Source organism: Homalodisca vitripennis, chromosome 3 (genome assembly GCF_021130785.1).
Source record: "Homalodisca vitripennis isolate AUS2020 chromosome 3, UT_GWSS_2.1, whole genome shotgun sequence".
In the NCBI taxonomy this organism is placed as follows: Eukaryota; Metazoa; Arthropoda; class Insecta; order Hemiptera; family Cicadellidae; genus Homalodisca; species Homalodisca vitripennis.
In genome coordinates, this window is record NC_060209.1 from 101,297,070 (window position 1) to 101,322,427 (window position 25,358).

Sequence of the window (25,358 nt, forward strand, 5' to 3'; positions counted from 1 at the left end):
CACAATTTTTATATTGTGGTTGTCCAACCTTATTTTATTTGCAAGTGGAGGCTGCGTTAATAAAACTTCTGTTTTTTCAAACGATATCTTTAAACCAATTTTCTGTTAGCATATTATTGAAACACCCTGTATATTAATAGCAGTATAAACAAAAGTAATAGTAGTGTTAGTAGTTCTGTATTAACAGAAGTAGTATGTTACACATTAATGAGTATACAGTGTGTTCAAAATTTTCTACAAACTCTATACTCTAAATAATTTAATGTATTTAATATCACAACTTTTATCTCTTTCACACTTTTAATTAAACATATCTAAGCTTACATTTGCTGGCTCCTTGAGGGTTGTCATCCTAAAATGTTCTAGGTATTTATCTTACAAAGAGATAAGCGAATACTGAAGTTGCATTTTCAAGCACTAGCACTACATTTCTGGCTCAATTTTCTTACACAAAAAGTGAGATTATAACTCACCGAGATCCTCACAGACACCGGTGACAGTGCCATAGACCTCCAGCCCTGATAGTGACAAGTAATGTGTCTGCCCGGAGGCATTCTTGCCAGTCTGCTGGATGCGTAGGTGTCGGTACCCCTGGGTCTCATCAGTTACAGGCTCCAAGGGCCATGACGCTGTGCTGCCTGGTTCGTTGAGTGAACAGTCGTCTACATGTGTGTAGAGTGTTGTCCAGTTTGTGCCATCTTTAGAAACCTAGTCAAAGTTCTTTCAATTAGACTTAAGACATTTCATGCTTTTAAGGAAACCTAATAGGACAAACTCAATGGAAACAAAACCAAAATATCATGTAATAAAATGTTTCAATAAATCAATAATCGTGATACAGAATACATCCAATAACAAAGTGCAAATGTTAGAAATCATTTGTTACACTCAAAATGTAATATGTTTACTAAACTTGAATGTTGAAACCAATAGTATGAAATTTTTAATGACAATAATCTATATCCCTATTTACCAAATACTATTCACTGACTGATATTATCACTCAAAAACGATAATACGGTGATGATTTGTTTGTCTTGGATTCTTTTATGCTGCTCATGGAAAATAAGATGTTACTTTTAAGTGATTAAACAAATAATTTCTAAAACCTATAAAATTCATTAAGGATATACATCTTGTGTACTGTTTCCTGATGTCAACTTATTCAAACAGAACAAAATTATAAAAAATGAACATGTACTATGACATGTGATAATGTACCTGGAAAAGCCAGTTGCGCAAGGCTGAGCGGCCATAGCCACGTGCATGTCTTAACGTGTAAGAAGAAGGTAGTAACCACAGGCCCAGGTCCACACTGAACCACGCACGCTTGTCATCGTTTGTGTGGCAGTTGAGTGCTGAGGAATCTCGACTAAGTATGTCTTCCAGACGTCCGTAGGGCAAGTTGCGACCATCCGAAGAACTCACAGCCACAAGCCCGTACTGGCCAGGGTTTACCCACTCAGGGCATGTCCTATACATTAACAATCATTGTATTATTAAAGATATTCTCATAGTTAATTAAAATGAGTGTTGTCTCATTATATCTGTAAGTAAGGTTACATAAAGTACTGTTTTTAACACTATTGTCATTTAATTCATATACTGTAAGTACTGGGGTTGTAATCCATTTTATTACAAATATTAGTCTTGTCAAACGTCATATCAAGACATAAAGCATAGCTATTAGTTTCTTGCAATTTCCCACAACAAAATTATGCAAAGCTATTAAGGAATTTGTTACCTAACACAAACATATTATAATTGTATAAATCATGAATTACTATATACAAATGGAAAAATTGAAACGAAACTAATTTTGTTGTAAAACTACTGTTATATGTTACATGATTTAAAAGCTTATTAATTCTCTATGATGAGATGACATAAAAATTAACAGGGTTACAAGTATATCAAATATTACATAATTTTGTATTTTTATTTTTTTAAACCGCTTTTACAGTGTGAATGTAACAAACTGATAGTAGGCTATCCTTAATACATTCACAACGATGTGTACTCCATCAGGTACACGCGATCTCTTACAACTGCTGTCATGTATCCAACCGGGTATACACCGGGCCTGTCGTAAAGCACTCTGTGCGCCCAATAGGGTGCACTTTGCTATGCATTTCTTTATTGCAATATTATTGTTTGTATGTCTTGGTGGTTTGTTAAATTTGATCCCGCACTTAAATAAATACCTCAGACTATTGTGTACTCCGTTGAACACAATTGATTCATTTTTAAGGAGAATTAACTTTTTTAGGCATTCCTTGGGTACACGAAGAAAAAAAAGTATTGAAATAGTGTTTTAGTGTAAAATTGTGAAGTCTTTTTCTTGTTATACATTTAAAAGCAAAAAAATAAATTACGGTTTTTTGCCATAATTATTGAAAAATTTGACAGCAAATAAAAAATGTCAGGAAAAAAGCCGTCGTCATGAACTTGTTAATTTCTAATCCTCAAGACATTAAATACTGCAAATTGGAAATAGATCCAATGATAACAGAGATAATTAAAAGTCAGGTAGAACTATGGTCAAAATATATTCGTCTATGGTGAACCTATGTACAATGGGATTAACACAATTGATTCATTTTTAAGGTAAATTAACTTTTTTAGGCACAAAGTGAATCAAAAGTGTTAATCCCAGGTAGAAACATAATGCAGAAAAATATTTAGCAAACAACACTACTGCTAATAGTTAAATTCATAAGAATGTTAATGCTACTGTATTATTGCAGAACAAATAAGAGGAATTGGTAAATCAAAACAAGAACTCTCAAGATATTTGGACTTGCCACAAGGCTCTCAGGCAAATCAAGGCACTTGACCAGGAAGAGGTTAGCGAATACCAACTGAAGATATAAAACATATCATGACTCACTTTCCATTGGTTCCAATCCAGTAGATAAGACCATTGTCGTCGAAGTCATGCTGGTGACGAAACGTAAGCCTGGTGCCTGGCTCTTTGAGCCTTCGCACAAAAGTGAATGTAGAGCGCTCGTAGTCATACCACTGCTTGGCTACCATCTTGAGAAGATAGCGCTCAAGCTGGGTCACCGTGGCCAGTGGTTCCATTTTGAGTGAGCGCCCTGTGCGATCAATCAGTGACGACTCACTGGAGGCCTTCTCCAGCCGGAACCTTAGTCGACGGGTCAGTATCTGGAAAATAGTGCAGTTATAAGATAGATATTGATTGTTCTGTAATAAGGCTTTTTGTAGTAGAAATCTTTAAGATTTTGTAAAGAACTTCAAATGTGAAAGTTGTGTTCAATTGCCATAGTAAAATAATTTAAAATTCCATGAGTTTAAAAATTTTAAGAAGAAAAAAATACTAAATAAAGCATGTATTATTAAATGTGTATTATTTGCAATAATGAACAGGAGGGTAAATACACATAGTCTGTAAAAGATGGTATAAGTGGGGAGTCATTCCAAGGTGGTAGGGTTAAATAAACTCTCTGTTTTCTATTCTCCATCTGGAATGTAGACAATTTAATGCTCCACATCCAATATGGCATAAATACATATTATAACATAGCTATTAACAGTATAGATATAAACCCTAAATTCTTGGGGGTAAATTAAGTAGTAATAGGTGGCACTCAAAAAATTAACTATTGTTGTGTAAATATATTTCGAACTTGGAAGAGACATGAACAAATATATCACAAACAACACTTAAGTGGCATAAGCAATAGTATGCAATAACAAGACATACAAAGTTCATCCTAGAGGAAATAATGGAAAAAAGAAGTAACAATTAGTGGGTTTTCAAACAAAACAAATAATTAGTGATGGGTCAAAGCTGAATCCTGAATCTTGAATCCCTCAAATCTTCAACAAAGATTTGGATTCAAGAACCGATCAACAAGATTCAACATTTGAATCTGCGAAGATCCACCACATCACTAAATAAAAGCTGATCGACAATACACAAATTACAGATCACTAAAACACGTTTTGCCATATGTTGAATTTTCAAAACTATAAATACAAAACTTTATTAAATAGTTATCATACAAGGTGTATCAAAAAGAATGAGCTGAGGAATCGCATTACAACAGCAGTGGAATCAGTAACTCAAGACATGCTTGCTGCAGTGTGGGATGAATTTGAATACCACATAGACATATGCCGTGTATCTAAAGGTGGACATATTGAACACCTTTAAAAAGGTATGAAAAACACTTTTTGAGTTTCCCTTTCAGCCAAAAAAATTAGTAATTGTATATATTTACTACTGTTCAAAATATAGACATGCCAAATCGGATGATTCTTTTTGATACACCCTGTACTTTAGTAAATAATATTTTGCTTGCAGCTAGTATTTTATGTATTTATCTTCACACAGCAGGGTAAGTCTGCTGCATTTATTCATTTACAACACCTGATCGGTATTATGAAAATTACCGATGTAATTTCTTTATACTTCGTGTGTGAGAACCCATAGCCTAATTCACAAATTATCATACTATTGAAAATAATATTTTGTGTACGCAAATTACCATTCGCTAAAATATATTTTTATTGTATTTTTTTTATTAAAAACCATATATAAATAACCTTATTAACAAATTATTGTACTTTTGTAAGTATATTTTGTTTACTGTTTCTACTTTCTATGTTTATGTTTGGGCAATGACACGTGTCTGTGCGTGTATATGCAGATGTCAGCAGCTAGTTTTTGTAATTGTATAAATATTTCTTTGTATAAAATATGTTTATATTTTAATAAATTTTTATCATTGTTTACATTTTAATAAATATTGCATACATAAATATACATTAATACTCCGTGTTAGTAGACAAAACATAACTTATTGTTTTTAAGAAGTTGTTCAGATTTATTGTTTGCAGTGAGTTTGTGTATTAATTTTCACAAATTATTTTTACAAAAACATTATTAACATAATTTTAGTTATTTTAATATTTTACTTTAAAGTAAGTAAATTGTAGAAAGATTACATTTAGGCTTTGTTTCATAACAAACTGCTTACCTGCAAACCATAACAGGAACCTGGTGAGTCATACAGGTAAACTGGCATCTTCTCTATGGACTCCAGTACCGAGACTAGCTTGTGGACTAGAATCATGGCCGTGTTTACATTTTCATTTTCACCTGCCTTCTCCTGAAAAAAAGAACCAAATGAAGAAAATATAGAAAAGTCGAAAAGAAAAAGGATTTCCAATCTCCAAGGCGTGTACTATTAGATACAGTCTTCTACGCAGCTAGAGGAAATATCTTGCCATTACAGTAATATGCATAACAAGAAACAACCCAAGGAAACTACTGCTCCACCATAAAGGTTGTTTAGAGACATTACCACACCAAGGCCAACTTCTAACAAATTGGCACTGAATGTGATGCTGCAGCATTGACATTGCTTTTCATAATAGACAAATTTATCATACCTTTAGAATGTAATGTTTCATCATCAGATAAGTGTTGGTCACTGCAGTGTGATGTTATACATTTTCTAATTTTATATTTTTATATCAAAAATAATTATTGATTTGGGTACTTTTCTCAGCCATTGTTATCCATTTATTAAAATTTTAATGGAACTTAAAAAATAAACTTACTTTTCTTAGGCAATAAGTGCTACTGTTCAGTATTTCTTATCTCTTTTTATTTCCTTATTGTTAATAACTATTAATTAATTTTTTTTTCAATGTATAATTTAATTTTTAATTTTTTTAATTTTAATTATAAACATATTTTAATATACGGATAATGTGATAAATGATATGTTAATGATTAAAAATAAGTTTCACAACATCTGTGATGTTAACAATGAATGCAAAAGTGCATAATAATAATAAACATCTGTTTTATGCCCATATTTTTTATTTTACATAATGTTAACAGATTTATTGTTGTATTATTACTCATAGTGATTCCATTGAAGTCAACTTCTAAACTAACTTTTGTGCACTTCTCTTCTTTATAAGTCTCAGTTGTGAAAAACTCAGTAATTTATTCTACTGCAATCAACTCAATTACAAATAAAGTTTCTCATAAGTTTATAGGACATGCATTTACTACATAAGATTTAATATAATTTTGATTGTATGCGAAACATTAGTCACTCATTAGCACATGGCAACTGTTTCATTGCTCTCTGCTTTGTGCTGCTATCATGCAGCTTCTTTTGCAACTGCTAGTGGAAATATCTATTGACAGCGCTGTTGTTCTTGTTCACTGAATGTTTTATGTCTAGAGATGCTATCTAAGAGCAATATATGAAATGTTTGATCAATCCCTAAATTGACAGTGATTTAGTTTTTTTGTTGTTGTTCATCCAAATTCCTTCAGATTTGTGCTCATATCTAACAGAATTACCAGAACTATTCTACAAATACTGTTATACTGACATCATATAACATTTAAGTCATTTTTAAATACCTTCCTTCGTTTGTTTAACCATGCTTGTCCTGAACGCTCAAAAAAACTTAAAGGTCCTGGGAAAAAGCCTTGGATAACCAAAATCCAAATGGAAAGAACCTCTTGTGCGCGAAAACGGGAGCTTTATGTTGTAAGTAAGAGCAATTTTTCCACAGATTTCATGTCTTATTTTAGAAGGTATAAATCTATTCTTCGTAGGGTAATACTTCAGGTGAAAAAGAATTTCAACATTGATTACATTTAAAAAAGCAGTAATCTGAGTAGGGCAACTTGGAAAGTTGTGAATGATGAGCTTGGTAATTCAAAATCTTCAAACAACCCTATTATCCTCACTGATGGTGATGTAGCTATCAGAACCCTAACTGATGTAGAAAGAAAGTTTTAACGAATATTTTGTTTCAGTTGGTAATCAACTATCACAGCTGGCTTCTTTTGATTCGGCTCTCGAGTATGTTGCAAATGTCCCAGCTCTTCAACAATTAGATAAACCTTCTCTTTTTTTGTTTGAACCAACCACTATGGCTGAGGTTCTAAGCTCGATTTCAAAGCTGGGAAACTCAAAGTCGAGTGGGTGGGATGGGGTTACATCTGAAGTTCTTAAGAAGTGCGCATATCTTATAGCTTTTCCTCTGGTACACATAATTAACCGATCTTTTTCTGAGGGAATTTTTCCAGAAAATCTAAAGCTGTCTGTCATACGCCCAATCCATAAAAAAGGCCAAAAAACTGAGATTTCCAATTACAGGCCAATCAGTCTGCTCTCTTCTTTTGCTAAGGTGTTTGAGATGATCATTTTGGCAAGACTTCAATGTTACTTTGACTCTAATACTCTCTTGACTGCATCTCAGTTTGGTTTCAGAAAAGGGTTTTCTACTTCTAGCGCTGTCAATGATGTCATTGGTGCCGTGTTGGGAGCCTTGGATGGGTCGCAGTGTGTCGGTGCGATATACTGTGATTTGTCCAAGGCTTTCGACTGTGTCAACCATTCTGTTCTTTTGGGTAAACTTGAAAGATATGGCTTGAACGGTGCAGCTCTCTCACTCCTTTCCTCATATCTCTCTGAGAGAAAGCAGACAGTTTCTGTAACAAATAAAGGACAACTTCAAAGAGGTTGGTTGAGGACCAGCTCAGGAGTACCTCAAGGCTCCGTACTTGGTCCTTTTTTTATTTTCTATATATATAAACGACCTTCCTTCCAATATGAAATCAGACATTGTTTGCTATGCGGATGACACAACTGCTCTATCTTCTTGTCGTGATATTCACAGCCTCGAAATTATTATGAATCAGTCGTATGTCAGCTTGAATAAGTGGTTTGAGTCAAATGGTCTCCTATTGAATGAAGAAAAAACTAAAATCATGGTTTTCTCACCAACTTTTCGTGATATAGTGGGTTTCAGCGTAAATGGTATCAACCCATCAGAGTCTGCCTCTCTTCTTGGTGTTGTCATTGATTACAAGCTCAACTGGTCTAAACATATAGATACACTATGCTCAAAACTGTCTTCAATTACCTTTGCTTTTCAAGTTTTAATGCCTGCAGTTGGTAAAGAAACTATCGTTCAAATTTACTATAATGCTTATGTATACAGTAGACTGAAATACGCTATTGGATTCTGGAGATCTTCTAGTGAAATTTTAAGGGTATTTAGATTCCAAAAAAGAATTGTTCGCATTATGGCTGCAGCGGGTAATCGTGCTCACTGTACGCCTTTTTTTCAGCAACTGAATCTCCTCACTCTTCCAAGTATCTATATAATAGAAGTTTTGACTTTCTTCAAAAATAACCCACATCTTTTTGCAGAGAACACTTTTAATCATCAGTACAATACCCGCCACAGGGGTAATATGGTCTACCCGATCCATAGATTGACAATTTTTGAAAGGGGCATGCACTATTCAGCTCTACGGCTCTATAACGCCCTGCCTCGGCACCTGAAAAACATAACCAGCTCACAAAGTTTTCTAAAAAACGTTAAAACTATTTTGCTTGAAAAATGTCCGTATTCTGTTCAAGAATTCCTGTCAGATTGCACAAACATGTGAAATAACCTATGTTGACTATTTAATTGTTGATTTTATTTAATTATTATTATTATTATATGTATCTACTATTTTATCTATGACTTATTTCATGTAACTTTATGTTATTAACGAAATAAATTATTTCTGATTCTGATTCATATTATTAAGTTGTTTCATAATTTTGCTAATCTGTCTTTACTATTAGAATTAGCATGTCAAAGTTGGTATATATGCATAGTAGTAAATAAGCTTAATAATTTTTCAATTACCGCCGTATTCTAGAGAATTTAATAGTTTTTAGAATAATATATTGAATTTAACAGTTTTGTTTGAATAAAGTTGTTAAAATAATAAACACGCAGGAGAACAAGTTTTCCCACAGCAAAACAAGTAAATCAATTCACCCCAGTAGCATCAGAAGAATGCCATAATAATTCGACCTGGAGAAGGTTAACATAATCAATTACAAATCTGAACGGAAAAAGCAAATTAAGTCACTAGACCTATTATTCCTTGTTCCTAAATATTACAACAGACCAATCATCAGCCAAAACACTGCACACCGATAGTGGTAAACTTCATTCACCTTGAAACAATTCCTAAAGACAGAGACTCGCTGTTTCTGAAGCTTGTTGGTCTTGGTCGGTGTGGACGCCTGATCCCATGGACTAGTAGCCACCACGGACAGCAGGGCCTGGACCAGCCCCGAACTATGTATCTCATACGATGACACTACCCCCTCCTCCTGCAGTAATCCTGTCAGTTCGTGGAGCGCACACTGTAGTATCTCCCTCCAACCTGACCCGTTCTCTCGATTACTCATGTACTGCACAAGCACAATCACATTAAAGTTCACAGTGACAATAACAATATGTCATAGTAAACAAATAGCATATTTTTATGATTTTAAGAGATAGTTGTAAAGGTTATAATAACAAATGTTAAAAGACCAGATTCAGAAATTTCATCATATTAACAGGTCCAAAAATTAAATATTCAAACACAGTTCAAAAAATCATAAGGAAATGTTGAGTACAAAATAACTGAAAGAGAGGATCAAACTTCTTTTAAAAAATAAAAATCATTTTGCCCCTGTTGACATATAGTTTTCATTTTTAGATAAATTAACATTTGTTTAATTCTACAAAACACACTTGATAAAAAAAGAGCAAGATTGCCTTTTTCTTCAGAAGAACAGAAGAAACAACCTCCCGATCCGATAAAGGTAGGCCTGCTCTTCCTATCTTATCAAAACTTATATGTTAAAACCAGGCTTTTTTATCATAAAAATATAGATTCATAAAATTAAAATAAGATTCTTTATGTTAACACTAATCATTTTATTAAAATACAAATTATGTATTTTGAGTATGATTTACACCCAAAGCATAACAAAAGAATTGAAAGGTAGCAAATTTATGCTGTGCATTTAGAACCAGAGATAAGTTTTGCAATGAAATGGGAATGTTTGGAGGCCCCACAATCACTGAATGAAAAGTAAATGTCTGAACAGAGATGTGTTACATTTGTGGAACATATGCAGGTCACAGAGAGGGAGCAATGATGGCCTGTTTTTGTATCAAAAACATAACAACTCTCTGTTCAGACCGGAACTTTCCCTGCAGTGGATCACCACCAAATCATGTGAACCTTCTAAACTTAATAGCAGATTCAAAATTATTAAGTATTTTCATAGATACAATTCTCCTGTTTCAAGTGTATAGTGCACAACAGTCAACATAAACTACTTATATGACTGTGATACATTCATTGGTCCATAGTATAAACTACCTCGTGTTTTAAAATTTCTGATTCTCCATCTAGAAGCCACTGGAGATGGTAAAATATCAATGTTTATTCTGATATATTATATTAAACTACATCAGTACTCCATTAAGGTTAATCTTACAGGTTCTCATGATAAACTGTCACGATGATAAAAGAATCCTTAAATTTGTTATTTTATCTATGCTAGTAAGTAATACATTTTTAAGAAGCGTTTTTAAAGTGTTCGTTTCAGTTCGTGAGAAAATGCAGGAACATAAAATAGCACTCACACAACACATTTTTTTTCTGTTTTAAATGTAACTTGTGAAGAAGTAGGCATATTTAGTCTAACAAACTTTGATTAAATAGCCTCTTTACCTTGCCATGAGTTTCAAGATTCTATAAAATGACTAGTCTGTACATTAATAACATGTTGACTGTGACAGATGTCTTACAGCGCAGTCTGATTACTCTGTTTGATGTTATTCTATGACCATCAGTCAAAGTGTTAACAAACTAAAATCAAATTCACTCTCAGCAATTGTTATGCATATATCCTTAAAATTAAATCCTCATAATAATGCTCACCTGTTTCTGACAGGCCCTTTCTATCTGAGCTACAATGGTTCCTAGCTTTGCGACAACACCACGAGGCTGCGCCTGCGCTGCCTTGAAGTACTTGTCGTAGATATCCTGGGCTTGTACTCTCACCTAATAACAACAGTCCAAATTGTAGTTTAGACAACTAACATGACACACCTCCTTGATATTTCAAATCTAAAATGTAAAATAACCGATATAGAATTATTTAACATGGTGTTAATTAAACCCAATTGACAGACTACCATTATTTTAAACTGTGAAAATTGTTACGATCCAGGCCCCACGTTGGCTGTGCGATTTTGCTACGTTCGTCGTCTCCCGTTTGTTGTGCCAATTCGCTCACGATCAGTTTTCTAAGTGTGCTGCCCCTCGTTGGTTGTGCGACTTGCTTACGATCAGTTTTTTAAACCGCTTTTTAACATGTGTTGTAGTCCCCTGTTGGCTGACTCATATTGCTCCAAGTCGGTATTTAAATAACGATCAAACTTCAATGTCTGTGGTGTTGTTGGAAGTGTTTGTATTAGTGAAAGTAGGTTACACGTTATATATATCACTAGCACTGAGTCTATATTTATCTCAGGTTTTTTTAAGTAGGTTGAATGATGGTTCAAACTTAATATTACTCTATTGAAAGCTCTGATCAATATGATTGTTTATATCATAATAAAGTTCACAAAATATTCACTGTTCTTATCAATCGCTTTGAATCAAATAAGTTTTGAAAGTAATATTCTTTAAGCTAAGCTTATTTTCTTACTTACCACATTTCTTTGTAGATGGGATAGTCAATGAAAGACAAAGCAAAATGACTTTGACGTCAATTTATTTTATGTTATACTGTCTAATTCTACTCACTTTGCTTTGATAATTTGTTCACTAACACAACATCCCATCCCTGATTACAACTTTAATGCACTATTGTACAGTTTCATATTTCATCACTACTGTACCAGGAGGATCTACCCGAGTACACGTCCTCGCTGCTTCAAGTCCAGAGAGAGAAGAAGGATTCTCCGTCTAAAACCACGCATACCGGCTCTAACAATACTCATCCCCTCTCCCGTTCAAATCAGCGTCTTCACAATTGAATATAATTTGATTCTTTTCACATAATTGTCGAAATTTATCACGTTCACTATAATTGATCAATTTAAGTCTTTCTATTTTCTTTTATTATTTTTCTATAGCTTTTTTTATTTAAATTTTTTGCAACATGTGCTTTCTGATGTCATCAATACGCAAGTCATTTTATCCCACAATTGGCTTTTCTGCGTAATTTTATTTAGTACTTTTGTAAAACACGAAATTTGGTTATGTTTAACTCATTTTAATTAATTAAATTTGTTCCCGTATAAAGTTTAATATATTTCTCCGTTATTAATTAAATAAATCTCAATTTCGATAACATGTGATTTACTGACGTCACAGTCTGCTAATTCCCCGCGAATATTTAAATGTCGTAATTTGACCTGTCACAAAATGTGTTGGAAATACTGACTCATGTACTAACAGGAATGATCAAATTAATCAAATAGAATTATTTTGTAAATAACATTATCTTATTTCATGTAAAAAAATCTTCCTATAGGTAAACAAAATTAAAACTGTACAAATGATGTTGTAATCAAATCAACTTTCTTAACCATAAGTTAAAATCAACTGTTAATAATACTAGTTTTAATTATACTTCTATTTAGAATGATTTACATTTTAGAATTAATTACTTATCTAAAAACAAAAAAGGCACACCTAAATAGGTGGTGACAGAGGATATCTAATTCTCCTAAGCTCTTCAACTGTTAGGTTTTCTGCTGCTTCAACATCCAACTCTTTATTGGGGTTTTTCAAATAATAAGCAATTATTCACTTCTTTATGAAAAAGTTAAATGAAACCATCCATAAATGATATGCTGACAAGTTTTTCCACTATAACTAATTTTTTAAATGGGTAAATTCCGATACTTGATACCTGAATATCTTCCCACCTACCTAGGTATCTATAGTTCACCATACATTTCACTTGATTTTTAATCCTGTATTTTATTGTAAAAAATAATGAATATATTCAACCGTGATTGATATACATTGGGAAAGTTACAGTATTCCGTTTAAATATCTTCAATTTTAATATATGTAAAGTACTGAATACTCCATAGAAGGAAAACCAATCTTTAAAAGAAATCCATTTCTACCTGGCATCATATTTGACAAGCTCTAGTGTCCTCCTGGCAAACCAGCATGTCCTGATGTAGGAGACTGGTAAAACCAGGATACATTTGATACTTTGTAGGACATTAGAATGTGTCAGATTCAGAATGTTAGGAGTCAGGTTTTTTCATAATGTAGCAACTTTTTTTGTTGTTTCACAGTTACAGTAATGATTTGATATTTTGAAGCTTTCACCAACTGTTTCAAGTAACATGTCCATTTTGCTTAAAACACGATGTTGCCTATATAGAAATTGAGTTAAATATTTCTATAAGTAATTATAGCTCCAGTAGTTATAGTAAAGTACTATAGTAAGTGATAAGTATAGGTAAAGTAGTTTATAGCTCAATCCATTCTCAATACACATTCTCGTTTGGTTTTGATTATAAAATAGGTGATACAGAATAAATAAACCTAATTATAATTAATAAATAATAAAACACAAATAAATAATTATTAGTGTGCAAAAATATGCATGGTATATAGCACTTTCACCTAAAACCAGATGATAGATATAAAGGAAGTTAAAAACTAAATAGGATAAAGTTTAAAACGAAATAAAACCAGATATTATAGTCAAGAAAAGACCTTAGGAAGTAATTGCAACAGGTAGTAGTACTAACTTTCTGTTTCATTGCTTCAATTTTAGAACGCAAGCGTTTTCCCCGTTTACCAGTCCAGCCAGCTGCAAACTCTGGGCCCAAAGATGTTTCTGCTGTGAATGAATGTTTAGTCCCACGGTTAGATTCAAAGATGAAACCTGGCAAGTCTTCCCGCAGAATTGTGGCTTGCTGAAACATCAAATTATAAATTTGAAACTAAATCATGCTGAAAAATTGGTTTATATTGGTCAATAAATCTACTTAAAAAACTTAAATATAGATTTAAATTGTCTAAAAAATAAGTAAACCAATATACATTATATAAACTGCTAATAATTTAAGAGTAAGACACTAATTTTTCTATATTTTGAAGATTCAGTGCTTGTATGAATACTGATATAATTGTTATCCAGCCATAAAATATTACATAAACTACCAAGTGTTATTTTTATGTAAAATTTTGCAATGTATAGATAAGCTATGAAAATGTGTCTTGAATATCTTAATATGTCTTTAGTCCTCTTAAGTCCATTCTGATTTAAAATATACTAAAACGACATAAAATAACAAGAATTAGGTATAGGTACAACTACCTACAATAAACTGTAAACACAATGTAATAATTACAAATTACAAAACACCAATACTGAGGATCAAATTCCATGGAATCAGAAAGGGACTATACCTGCTGCCCGTCGGAGTTGTGGATTTGAAGCTCGCCCTCCTTGTGGCAAGAGAGAGCCCAGTTTCCAACCACAATGCGTGTTGCTCCGGCCCGAGACAATATCGGCTGACTGGGGGAGTTGGGCTTTACCTGGGCCCTAGCACGCTGCAACTTGTCCAGGAACTCTCCACGGTTTTCTACAGCAATAGACAACTGTCAGTTGGTTTCAAATTGCCACCAATTCAGTTTGTTTAGGATCAAAGAAGTTCTGGCAGAAGAGTTCATTTGAAATATGTCAAAGACGATAAGGCATCAGTAATTAGCGAACCATATAACAGTCATACAAGAAAAGTTAATTTTACTACATCCAAAAATTAAGCAGTCAGAGTAATAAAAAAAATTATTTGCCAACTTTCAAAATTAGGAAAATGATGTATAAGAGAAACAATAATATGGGTAGTAAAGACATTTTTTAAATTACTAATTGGAGAAAAATGTTATTCTGACACGACCAGAGATAGAAAATATAACAAGAGATGTGGATGAAAAGTAAAATTAACAACCAAAGTTAAAATTATTTATTAATAAAAAGGTAGTTTATAAGACAAGTTAATTTGGTAAAAATAGGGAGAAATTGTAAAGGAATTGTAGAAGGAAAATCAATTCGCCAAAAGTAAAAATAACAGGACCATAATTCATAAAAAGGGGAATTTTACAAGGTAAAGCAACTGCCAAAACTGAAATAATACAATAAACAAAAATGAAATTGTATAAGGATAGCCAATTTGCAGCCAAAGAAGAGAATATACACAAAATTAAAAATACTATGCAAGCTAAATACCAATATTTAGAACTGGATCTATTAAGTTACAAATTTTTCAAAATACTCAGATGGAAAAAATTTAAAATAAGATACAACCAAGAGAGAATAAAAGTTTAAATTAATTAAATTAAACAAAAATTATAACTGAAGTTAACACTTTAAGTTAAGCAACAAGTAAGCTGAAACATACTAAATTATCCTTTTGTATTAAAATATTACAGGGGCCCAAAAATCCTATCAGTAATATAAGTTTTGCCGATTTATAATTGCTTTAATGTAGCAGTTTGTTATAAAACAATTTTGGTTAACAAATTACCAGTTGAAAAAAGACTTTTGAAAAAATACATAAGTATAATATTGTTAGTTATTAATTAATTTATTTATTAATTCATTTGCGTTTAATTCTGTGACAATATATTAGTCAGCATATCTATAAATCATTGCCTATTAGTTGCCTATACTATAAACAAGAATGATAAAATTACTTTTAATCTCATATGAAAATCAAAAATATTTAAATCAAAATATTTAAAATCAAAAATATTAAAAGAATATAAATGGTGAAAACTACACGAATATAATGAATAAGTGATACAAATTAGCAAAGAAGTTAATGAGTAGTTATAGGCAATGCAAATACAATAAGCAAGCTTTACTTACCAAGAATGAATCCAGTTTGGCACTTATTTTTAAAGTAAAAAGGAATTTAAATATGCTGTTTGAATTTAATTATTTAAAATCTCATCTACACCAACGTAAAAACAATAATGTTATTGTAATAATCCCTTTCAAAACAATAAAATAAACTAGTTTCCTATAAGTTTAATAGATTGAAGTTGACAAAATACTTACCGTCTGAAGCAAGTGTTTCTGAATTCCTGGTCTTCCCTAGAATTGGTAACAATGAGCAAGATTAGTTGATATTAAGCACTCATCAAGCAATGAGAATGAGAGGTTATCACACTAACTAGAACTAGGATTAAACAAACTTACCCTATTAAATTATTACCTTTCCTGTTCATACATTATGTTACAACATGCTAATGCATTACAATTCTTTACTAAGTAAAAACTATCTCAAAATTATAATCCTACCAACTGCATAAAAATGTAACAATAATCTTGATTAACAACAAACAGATAATCTTCATTTTAAGTCAAGAAATCACTTGGTAAAATTAAACCAACTCGATAAAACATTTAACAGAATATAATGATAAATTATAACATTTTAATTTTACTATAAACTAAAAGTTATTAAATACCAGAAACGGGTTCTTGGCAAGAAATGTTAAAAGGTTAAAGGTTAAGTTTTAAGTAAATGATTTAATTCTAACTGTTTCTACTTGTAATGTAGCCATATACTACTTTTATTAACCGCAAGTTCACATATATATTTGTACTAACAATCAAAACTAGGATATTCAGGTTTTAAATAATACAAATTTTTAAGAAAACTGAGAACTTATGCAAAAATGTTGATTCCTTAATTTTGGGCAGTTACTGCCTACATGGCCAGTTACATCTTTGGCTGTAAAGCAACCACTCATTCCACGAAGCAATGAATAAACAGCATATTCATTATTTGTATGTCTAATGTATTCATAGTACTTTTAATTATTCATTACCCTATTTTGTATTTTATTTTGGCATTGTTATTTGGTCCATGTTGAATAATTTCATTCTTATTTATTTCACATTGCATCTTCAATGAGAATTAATTGTTAGGTGATAGTTGTGTATAGGGTTAGGTATGTGAACTTTTCAAAATCACACTTGTTAAATTAAATAACTGGTTAAAACCACACTGTGCCACAATTGTTGCCTGCCTGTTTCCCATCTATCCAACTTGTTTCAATTATTTACCAATAACTACCAAAAACATACGAAACATCTCATATGACATGTTGTATCAAAAAAACATGTCTTGGTTGATACTCTTAAGACCTAGAGGGTGAGAAAACACTAACTCAAATACAAAATTTGGAAAAGTAAAGGGTCATCAATACATGAGAAAATGTATTCTTTCTACAGTATTATTTTGTTACAAGTTCCCTGTAATAATTCAGGAACAATATGGTGATATTAATAAAATAAACTCTCAATATACTACTATCTCAAATTAGAATTTCAATTACTAGTTACTTATGTTTTGCCATAAAAAAATCATACATCTTGATACATTTTTACTTGTTATTACAATTTCATGATTACTTGTAACTTTAATGACAGGTGTCATGCAGTACACCAAACACAAAAATTAAGAGTTTTCTTTGGCTCCAATATGGGTTTATGCATTCCTATATTTTCCAATTTAAAAAATTTAAATAAAAACCATACAAAAGAATGTTGCACAGTGATTTAAAGTACCTGTGGAATCTGTGCCACCCTCTGGGCTGCCTGAGGAGTACATTGTGGCCAGCTTGCCATCCAAGATGAAGCGAAACCAGCCATTGCTACCATTGCTTAGCTCCAGTGCTGCAGCATCTGACCACACGTACAGACAGTCTCGGCCCCGACACAAGCACCAATCCCTCCAGTGATAGGCCTTGCCTGGTAACATCTCCTTGGTGTCTTCCAATAGTGCTTCCGGCTCACACTGCTCCTGTAACTGGCAGTTCAAGTAACTTAAATCTCAAGAAAATTGGTCACAATACGCGTTGATCAAGGAATTAGAGTCAAATTCATTTATGTTAATGAAGGCAGTAAAATTGCATCCTTTTACTATAGATAACAGTTCACGCCATCATACCTTATGAAGGTTGTACACTACCAAGATATTTCTGTTAACATTATTTATTTCACCCAAGACTGTAAATAATTTTATTCTTAAATGATCCACTAATTTATTATTACACATAATTCTACATAATTATATAAATCACTCTCATTCAATCAACCCATTCACCTTCTGATTATACCATATCACTAACCATGTATCTGTTCTTTCACCACCAAATCGCCAATATACATCCCATCTGCCTATAATATAACCACAAATTTCATTCCCATCATCTAAGCCTACACGTTTATTACTAATTCACCCATAACTGATCTATCTGCCAAATTCTTAAACCAATTAATTTCCTTCATAAACCAAATTACCTACTGCTTCTGCAACCCATCAACCCAAATTCTGACTCCTTCCCACAGACAGACACAAACACACACTAATTCATAATTTAAGTACGACTGACTGAGCCCCACTCACCACATCGTCTTTCTTGCAGATGGATTGAGTGTCATGGAGGGTCGAGGAGTCCTGTGGTCCAGCCAGTTGTAGGACCTTGGAGAATACTCCCAGCCGTGCGAAGTGATCAAGAAATATATCTTGGGCCTTGGTCATCAGATCCTCGATAATCTGCAGCACCACTAGATGTCCGTCTTCATCATCCTGTTATCACAAAAATCAGCATACTTCTTAGTCACTGTCATTAATGCCATTTACTCTTGACATTTACAATATATAAATTTTATTGATCTGCAATTCAATCATATTTTAAACGGTTCAACACTTACCTCCATCAAGTAATCTTTGCAAAAATGGATTGATAAATTCACAAGGATTAACTGATGGATCTTGTTTATTGTGCAATCAACTAAGAAATTAAAGGACTTTGATGAGGAAGTTATGGTCTTAAAGAAGAGAAACTAATAAATGTTTTATGGAAAACTATGTAACTAAGATAGCTCCATAATCTGAGCATTTATGTATACAAACAAAATATAAAAGATAACAAGCAACTGTAATTTAAATATTGCTTTTTGTAGCAAACAAAAATTTGGAATATTAAATGTTAATTTTCACTATTATTCATACAAACACAAAGCACAAATGATCGACAATTTTCCACCCAAATTGTGATCTACTGACAGCAAACAAATAGCAATTACTGGTTTTCATTGACCTACCACAAGAAAACTAAAACCCAAGAAACATCATACTAGCCAGTAAACTGAAGACAAAGTACATGTAACGGTTAACTTAATACTAACAGTGCATACACTCCCAAACGGTTAATCCAAATGTCAACAACACAGAGGGTATTAGTGCAAGACAGAACTGCACACATAGGGGAGTCCACATGTGCCCAGCTGTCACGATTGTCAAGGGAAGCGATATGGTGGCAGATCTATCAATTTTCATCAATATTTTTTACAATTTGGTATCATTCTATGAAGAAAATCTGTATGTTTTCAAGTGGCCTTGTAGATTTTAGTAGAGTGCTTCTTTTTAAACACACCGAATGGATATGGTAAGGATTTAAGGGACTAAATTCTGTCTGAAATTCATAAGAAGTGAGTAGGCAACACTGTGTGAATCAGGAAACTTAAATGTAGTTTTTACATTGACTGCATAAGCCTAAGATTTAAAAATATTTCTTACTTGTCCTACTATTCTCAACTTGGCTAACCTAACATACTTAATGTACATTTAAACAAACCATATCCTTCACCAACACCCCCACTCTCCTAAAATATTTATTATGCTTTATCTAACACATTTTTGCCTAACACACCCTCATATTCAATGTGCTACATCTAAACTTGTGTTACTCGACCACAACTACTGCATCCTAACTTACACACCTTAAATTACCTTTCCTTAATAATAACCACATTTCATATTTATTGTAAATATTTTTTATTTTAATTGGAAGGAGAGAATATTCATTTTATTCCACTCTGTAAAACATTCATTTTTTACAATTCTACATTTCTCAATTAAAGTGAACTTGTGACTCAGTTGATTTTAATTACTATGGGTGCAAAGGTAGGATTTTAGATAAACATTCATTAAAAGTTTAGTTTTTATACCAAGATTTTTCACTGAATTTGTTCTATAGGAAATGAAGCAATCTTTTCAATAGTTCCCTAACCTTGAGTCTTAGATTTGAAAGTACATGCCTCAATATGGTTAATTTATATATTGACATGAACAATATTTCATGTTTTAAAGTAATTAAATTATAAACTGATATAATAATAAATTACTTAATTACAAATAAAAGCAAATAAATTTACAGCTCCACTGCGATTGCGGAGACAATCAATGCTTAAGGTTTAGTTGTGATATTCATAAAAATGTACGCAAGGAGAATTAAAGTATGAAAATTAAACACAATGCAAAATACCCAGACACATCTGGTCTGGGTACATGGTACAATATTACAGGAAGCTTATGCAGATATTGACTCCCACGATAAAAAAAGATATAATGCTGATAATATACAATTATAAATAGTTATTAAAATGACAAAAACATTATCTGGTGGTCATCATTCAATAGGAATAAGAAAAATATGATGTAGGTCTATAAATATATAAAAATATAACATGTCAGTGTGCAGTTCTAATACTTATATCAAGTGTAAAAAGGCTAAAATAGAGACTAAGGTGTAAGGGGTTTAAAACTATTAATAATCCTTATTAAACTCAAGTTTATCTTCTCATGACTTACTTCTTATTAGTCGCATCATAACTCAATTAAGTTTTTATGAACGCTATATTGCAGTGTTTCAAATAAAAAGTAACAAAATACTTAGGTGCTTATTTTTAAATAACTAACAGAGCTCAAACTGCATGTGACTGAATATTTATTTTGTAGAATTCTGCTTGTTATAAAATACTTGGCTTTTAGTAATGACTAATATCACAATCCTTGCAAAATATATATATATATATATATATATATATATATATATATCACTGGCACATCACTACACGTCCTGGTATCCTTACCAACTACCATTTTATCCAGAATAAGTGCTTTCCATTAGTAAAACTAGTTCTATAAATAAGTTTTTAAATAGTGCAAATATAGATTTAAATCAAATATAAAGGGTAAAAATAGTTTTAACTGAGCCAAATTCAAAAAATGTAAACAAAAGTTTGTATAATTACTTGTTTTTTAATCTTTGAACCAACTGGTCTTTTGTTAGGTTTCCAAATATAATATTATGTGAAGTTTTTTTTTTATTTCAATGTGTCAACTATCATGATAAAGCACATATTATAAAACAAAGTGTTTATTAGCTTAAATTAGTAATTTTTCTTTAAGGCTAAAACAACAAGCTATAGTTTGTTGTTTCTTTTCAAAACAAGCAATTTAATTAAAAAGGACATACAAATTTGTTGAGAAAGTGCTACTATATTATTTGAAATTGTGGTCTCATACTAATTATGCATTTCGCAATATGTTGCCGGTTTCTCACAATGTCATCAACAAGTTTAAACAATAAATTTGGTTGAAAATATCTTTTAATAAGCTTATGTTCATGATTGGGTTGTGGACAAATGCGGGCCCCCTAGCTGTTCGAGTTACCGTGGTCTTATCGACAATAAACTTGGTCTCCGGGTCCCAGCGCAGCGCCAGCTGGCCCAGTTTGGGGGCCCAACCGGGCCTGGTCTCACTACACGGCCAACTATAAGAGATCTGCAACCACATGCTTTCTGTACCCAACAATAACAGCTTACCTTTCTACCAGATCTAGTCATCAAAGCGTTTTTTAATGTAAATTATGATAGAATGCCACTTTTCCAATACTGTAGCATCCATGTAGCAATTTTTTAACTAATTCATATTTATTTTTTATAAAGAATTTTACTACACCCCTTAGAATCTAATACACTTAATACTTGGACATGAGTTTGAATAATCAACAACTGAGGCCAACATGGAAACCATTGATTTTCTACAGCATTGATCTGATATTTGCATATTCCAGTCACAAACAGTGATGGCTAAAAATGTATATGCAAATTTAATTACTATTTATGATATTTATTTAATTAATAAATATTAACTAACAAATTTGTGCCATCCAGATTAAAATGCCAGCTGATTTATTAGTAACTATAACATTGACTATTTGGCACATACATATTAACCCTTTCCGAGCCAATGACGTTACTAGACGTCGTGCCTAAACTAGCACTAAAAGCCAACGACGTCCACTGACGCAAAATCAATTTTTATTTTTTAATATTATTTAAAAGCATTTCTGGGTAACAAACTTAGTAAAAACTGTTAAAAACGTTTATTTAAACAAGGGACAACTGTTCGTGTCTATTTTGAAGGTCATGGCTCTTGTTTGATCAACAAAATAGCGCGCGGCCGGATGTTCATAGTGTCCCGCAGAACCAACGACGTCTACTGACGCGCGCCCAGTCTGCCTGTAGCCTTCCGTGAGGTTAGATGTTTATTCGCCCTTCCATTTTCGATCCGCGTATTTATCTTTTCAATTTTGATGTTAATCAATATTTTTAATCAATGTACAGTGAAGTTTATGTATTATTATCGTGATGTTAAGTTTTCTTTTAGTTTCATTGCTTTTATTTAATTTGTATATTACTAGTAAAATTACTATACGCTTGTTTTTTGTAAAATATTACAATAATTGTGTTCAACTATTGTTAATTTTATATATGAACACATAGAATGTCAAAATTAAATTTTTTTCAGTAAAATTAAGATTTTACCATTTTTTGGCTGTAAATTAACAATAAAGAGTGAAAAAAATATTTGGTCGTTTTTTTACCTCTTATGTTATAAGAATTATTTTAAAAAATTGGTTATGGTATGTGGGAATTTTTTATTTTAAAGGCGTATGGCTCTTAGGAGTAGCTTTGGTTATTTATTTGTGGCTCACTAAGGGTTAAGACCATTTCGAAGGTAACACAACATTTCAGAATAATCTAATAGTTAAATATTTAAGAATCCACGCCCTACCCAAGTTTATTACCTTAACCCTGGAACTGGCAAACGCCCGATATCGGGCGTTTTAGTCGCATCCTAGATGGCAGCGCCCGATATCGGGCGTTTTAATACGTCTTATATTTCTCAATATTACGTACTTAAAACACGATCAAAGAGTATCGGTATTGATACCAATCGAAAGAGGAAGGTTCAATTTATGTAAATAATACACTAATAAATAATTTATCGTTTCGTTACACGTCCATACGTCTTATAATGTCTGAACTGTTTGTTTACATTCTCCCGCGTACCACGCTAGTTGCGCGCGCAGCGATGAGTCAACTGGTTCATTCGGCTATTGTTATTTCGTCAGCTGCATTGTATCCTGTCTGGTTTATTGTTTGTTTGAGTTCTTTGTAATGATGGTTGTGTATATTACACAATAATAGTAAGTGTTTTGTGCGTGTTTACGTAATGGATCGTAATTTCCGCGATCGTTCAAGTGACATTCGAGAACTACTTGTACATTGATACCAATCGAAAGAGGAAGGTTCAGTTTATGTAAATAATACACTAATAAATAATTTTATTGTTTCGTTACACGTCCATACGTTTTGTAATCTCTAAACTGTTTGTTTACATTCACCCGCGTACCGCGCTAGTTGCGCGCGTAGCGATGAGTCAACTGGTTCATTCGGCTATTGTTATTTCGTCACCTGCATGGTGTTTTGACTGGTTTATTGTTTGTTTGAGGTCGTTGTAATGATGATTGTGTATATGACACAATAATAGTAAGTTTTTTGTGCGTGTTTATATAACGGATCGTAATTTCCGCGATCGTTCAAGTGACATTCGAGAATTAGTTGTACATGAAATAAGGAACGATGAGGATTCCGATTTAGATATTCAATCAGAACATAATTAAAAAATGTATAATAAAAAATTAAAAAATAGAAAATTAATATAAACTAATACTTACAAGATTGTACAAATCCAAGTGAGCTTTGAAGTTCTTACTTTTGTTGGTAAGTAGCACTTTCGAATGTCAGTGTATGATTTTTGAATCGTTTACCACATGTAAAAATAAATACCTTATAAACTATGTGTTGTTTTATTTTTACTCAGAATTAAATGCTCTTTCTTTTGTATATTTTGGATTTTGCGTATCACTAACAACAACAATTTTACAGATCAAAAACTTTGAACTAACTTTTCTTTTTTCTAAAAAACATATTTTTTCCTGAAGAGGTCGAGTAAGGGTATTTTTTTGTTTTAATTATATTATGTGAAAAATGTTCCTTGAACAATGCTGAATCAAGAAATATATAATATGTTATAGGTACTTTATAGTAAATATGTAACAATAAAATAAATATAAGGCAATGTATGAAGTACTAAAACACTCTGCCACTGAGAGAAATATGACCGCCAGTTCCAGGGTTAAAAGATAACAGCACTACACAGTGTGCTCTGGATGGTTGATTGGATCTGCATTTCACAAAATCCAGTGCTCACTGGTTCATTAAAATATTATATACATACTCCAAATGATGATTGTCATACACACATACCAAAATGGTTGAACCATAAATGATTTTAAGATTCCACGCTAAACACGTTTACCATTTTAGAAATCATATACTTTTCTCTGTAGTAAATACACAGTAGTGTTGTATCAAAGACATGAGCCACCATCCTTTTTGCTGACAATATCAGACACCCCCCAAAAGAAATTATAACCATTACCAATAATGCAACAGAAAAATGCATCTCTCGAGAGTAATTTACGAGCTATGACATCCGTAGAGTTCATTACAAAATCAGAGATATTTTGATTACTAGAGTTGTAAAAATAGTTGAACGTAACAAAAATTTTTATTTAAAACAGTTAATTCAGTAATTCCAACTCAAAATCTACGCTGCAAAAACTAGGCATGGTCTAGGAATGGTTCAGAAACTTTCTAAGAAGGTCATTCAAATAGATTTTGAATGTAACTTGTTCATTATAACATTCAAAACTTGTACAAACGAATTAAGAGCTCTATTATATTGTAGTGGTATTATATTATAAAACACTATATATCATCCTCATGATATGTTGCCAATTTTTCTATTTAGTTTTAAAACTAAAATTCAATTATTTGTTTTTAACTTACAAATAATGTTGTGTAAAATAAACTCCATAGTTTGATTTAGACATATTACCGTTCAAAAACAACTAATAAGATAGAGAAGAAAATCAATAGCCCAGTGGCCAGAATATTATGTAATCTGAACACCTCTCAGCAATACTGACCTCATTGTCAAGCACAGTAGCTATGACTTCAACTAGCATAGTGCCCAAATTGTATGTTGAGGACTCTGGACTACAAGCCTCCACCAGTAGTGATGGATGGATGTAATGAACCATCTTCTTGATGAGACTCAGACTGGCTTTCCTGTCAACACCAACCATCACATTGCGATGATTCACTACCAAAACAACAACTGCTTTATGTTACATTAGAAAGCATAACAGCAGCTAAGAAGAGAAATAGAAAAAAACTCATTCT

The 25,358-nt window shown here is 32.2% G+C and overlaps 1 protein-coding gene across 8 annotated transcripts in view; it reads right to left on the reverse strand.

Annotated features, from left to right (window-relative positions):
* LOC124357253 (E3 ubiquitin-protein ligase HECTD1) overlaps positions 1 to 25,358 on the reverse strand; it is a 138,619-nt gene that overhangs the window by 37,609 nt on the left and 75,652 nt on the right. For 4 of the 8 annotated variants that reach the window (XM_046808821.1, XM_046808818.1, XM_046808814.1 and 1 more), the window contains 13 exons: positions 25,103 to 25,244; positions 21,433 to 21,543; positions 18,319 to 18,501; positions 17,478 to 17,718; positions 15,960 to 15,995; positions 14,306 to 14,481; positions 13,642 to 13,809; positions 10,796 to 10,918; positions 9,027 to 9,266; positions 5,007 to 5,138; positions 2,891 to 3,168; positions 1,222 to 1,474; positions 474 to 708 (listed from right to left, as the gene is read on the reverse strand). In XM_046808821.1, the coding sequence (XP_046664777.1) occupies positions 474 to 708; positions 1,222 to 1,474; positions 2,891 to 3,168; positions 5,007 to 5,138; positions 9,027 to 9,266; positions 10,796 to 10,918; positions 13,642 to 13,809; positions 14,306 to 14,481; positions 15,960 to 15,995; positions 17,478 to 17,718; positions 18,319 to 18,501; positions 21,433 to 21,543; positions 25,103 to 25,244 (2,318 nt within the window). The remainder of the gene's footprint in view (positions 1 to 473; positions 709 to 1,221; positions 1,475 to 2,890; positions 3,169 to 5,006; positions 5,139 to 9,026; positions 9,267 to 10,795; positions 10,919 to 13,641; positions 13,810 to 14,305; positions 14,482 to 15,959; positions 15,996 to 17,477; positions 17,719 to 18,318; positions 18,502 to 21,432; positions 21,544 to 25,102; positions 25,245 to 25,358) is intronic. The other 4 variants (XM_046808817.1, XM_046808819.1, XM_046808820.1 and 1 more) reach the window with 4 other exon arrangements.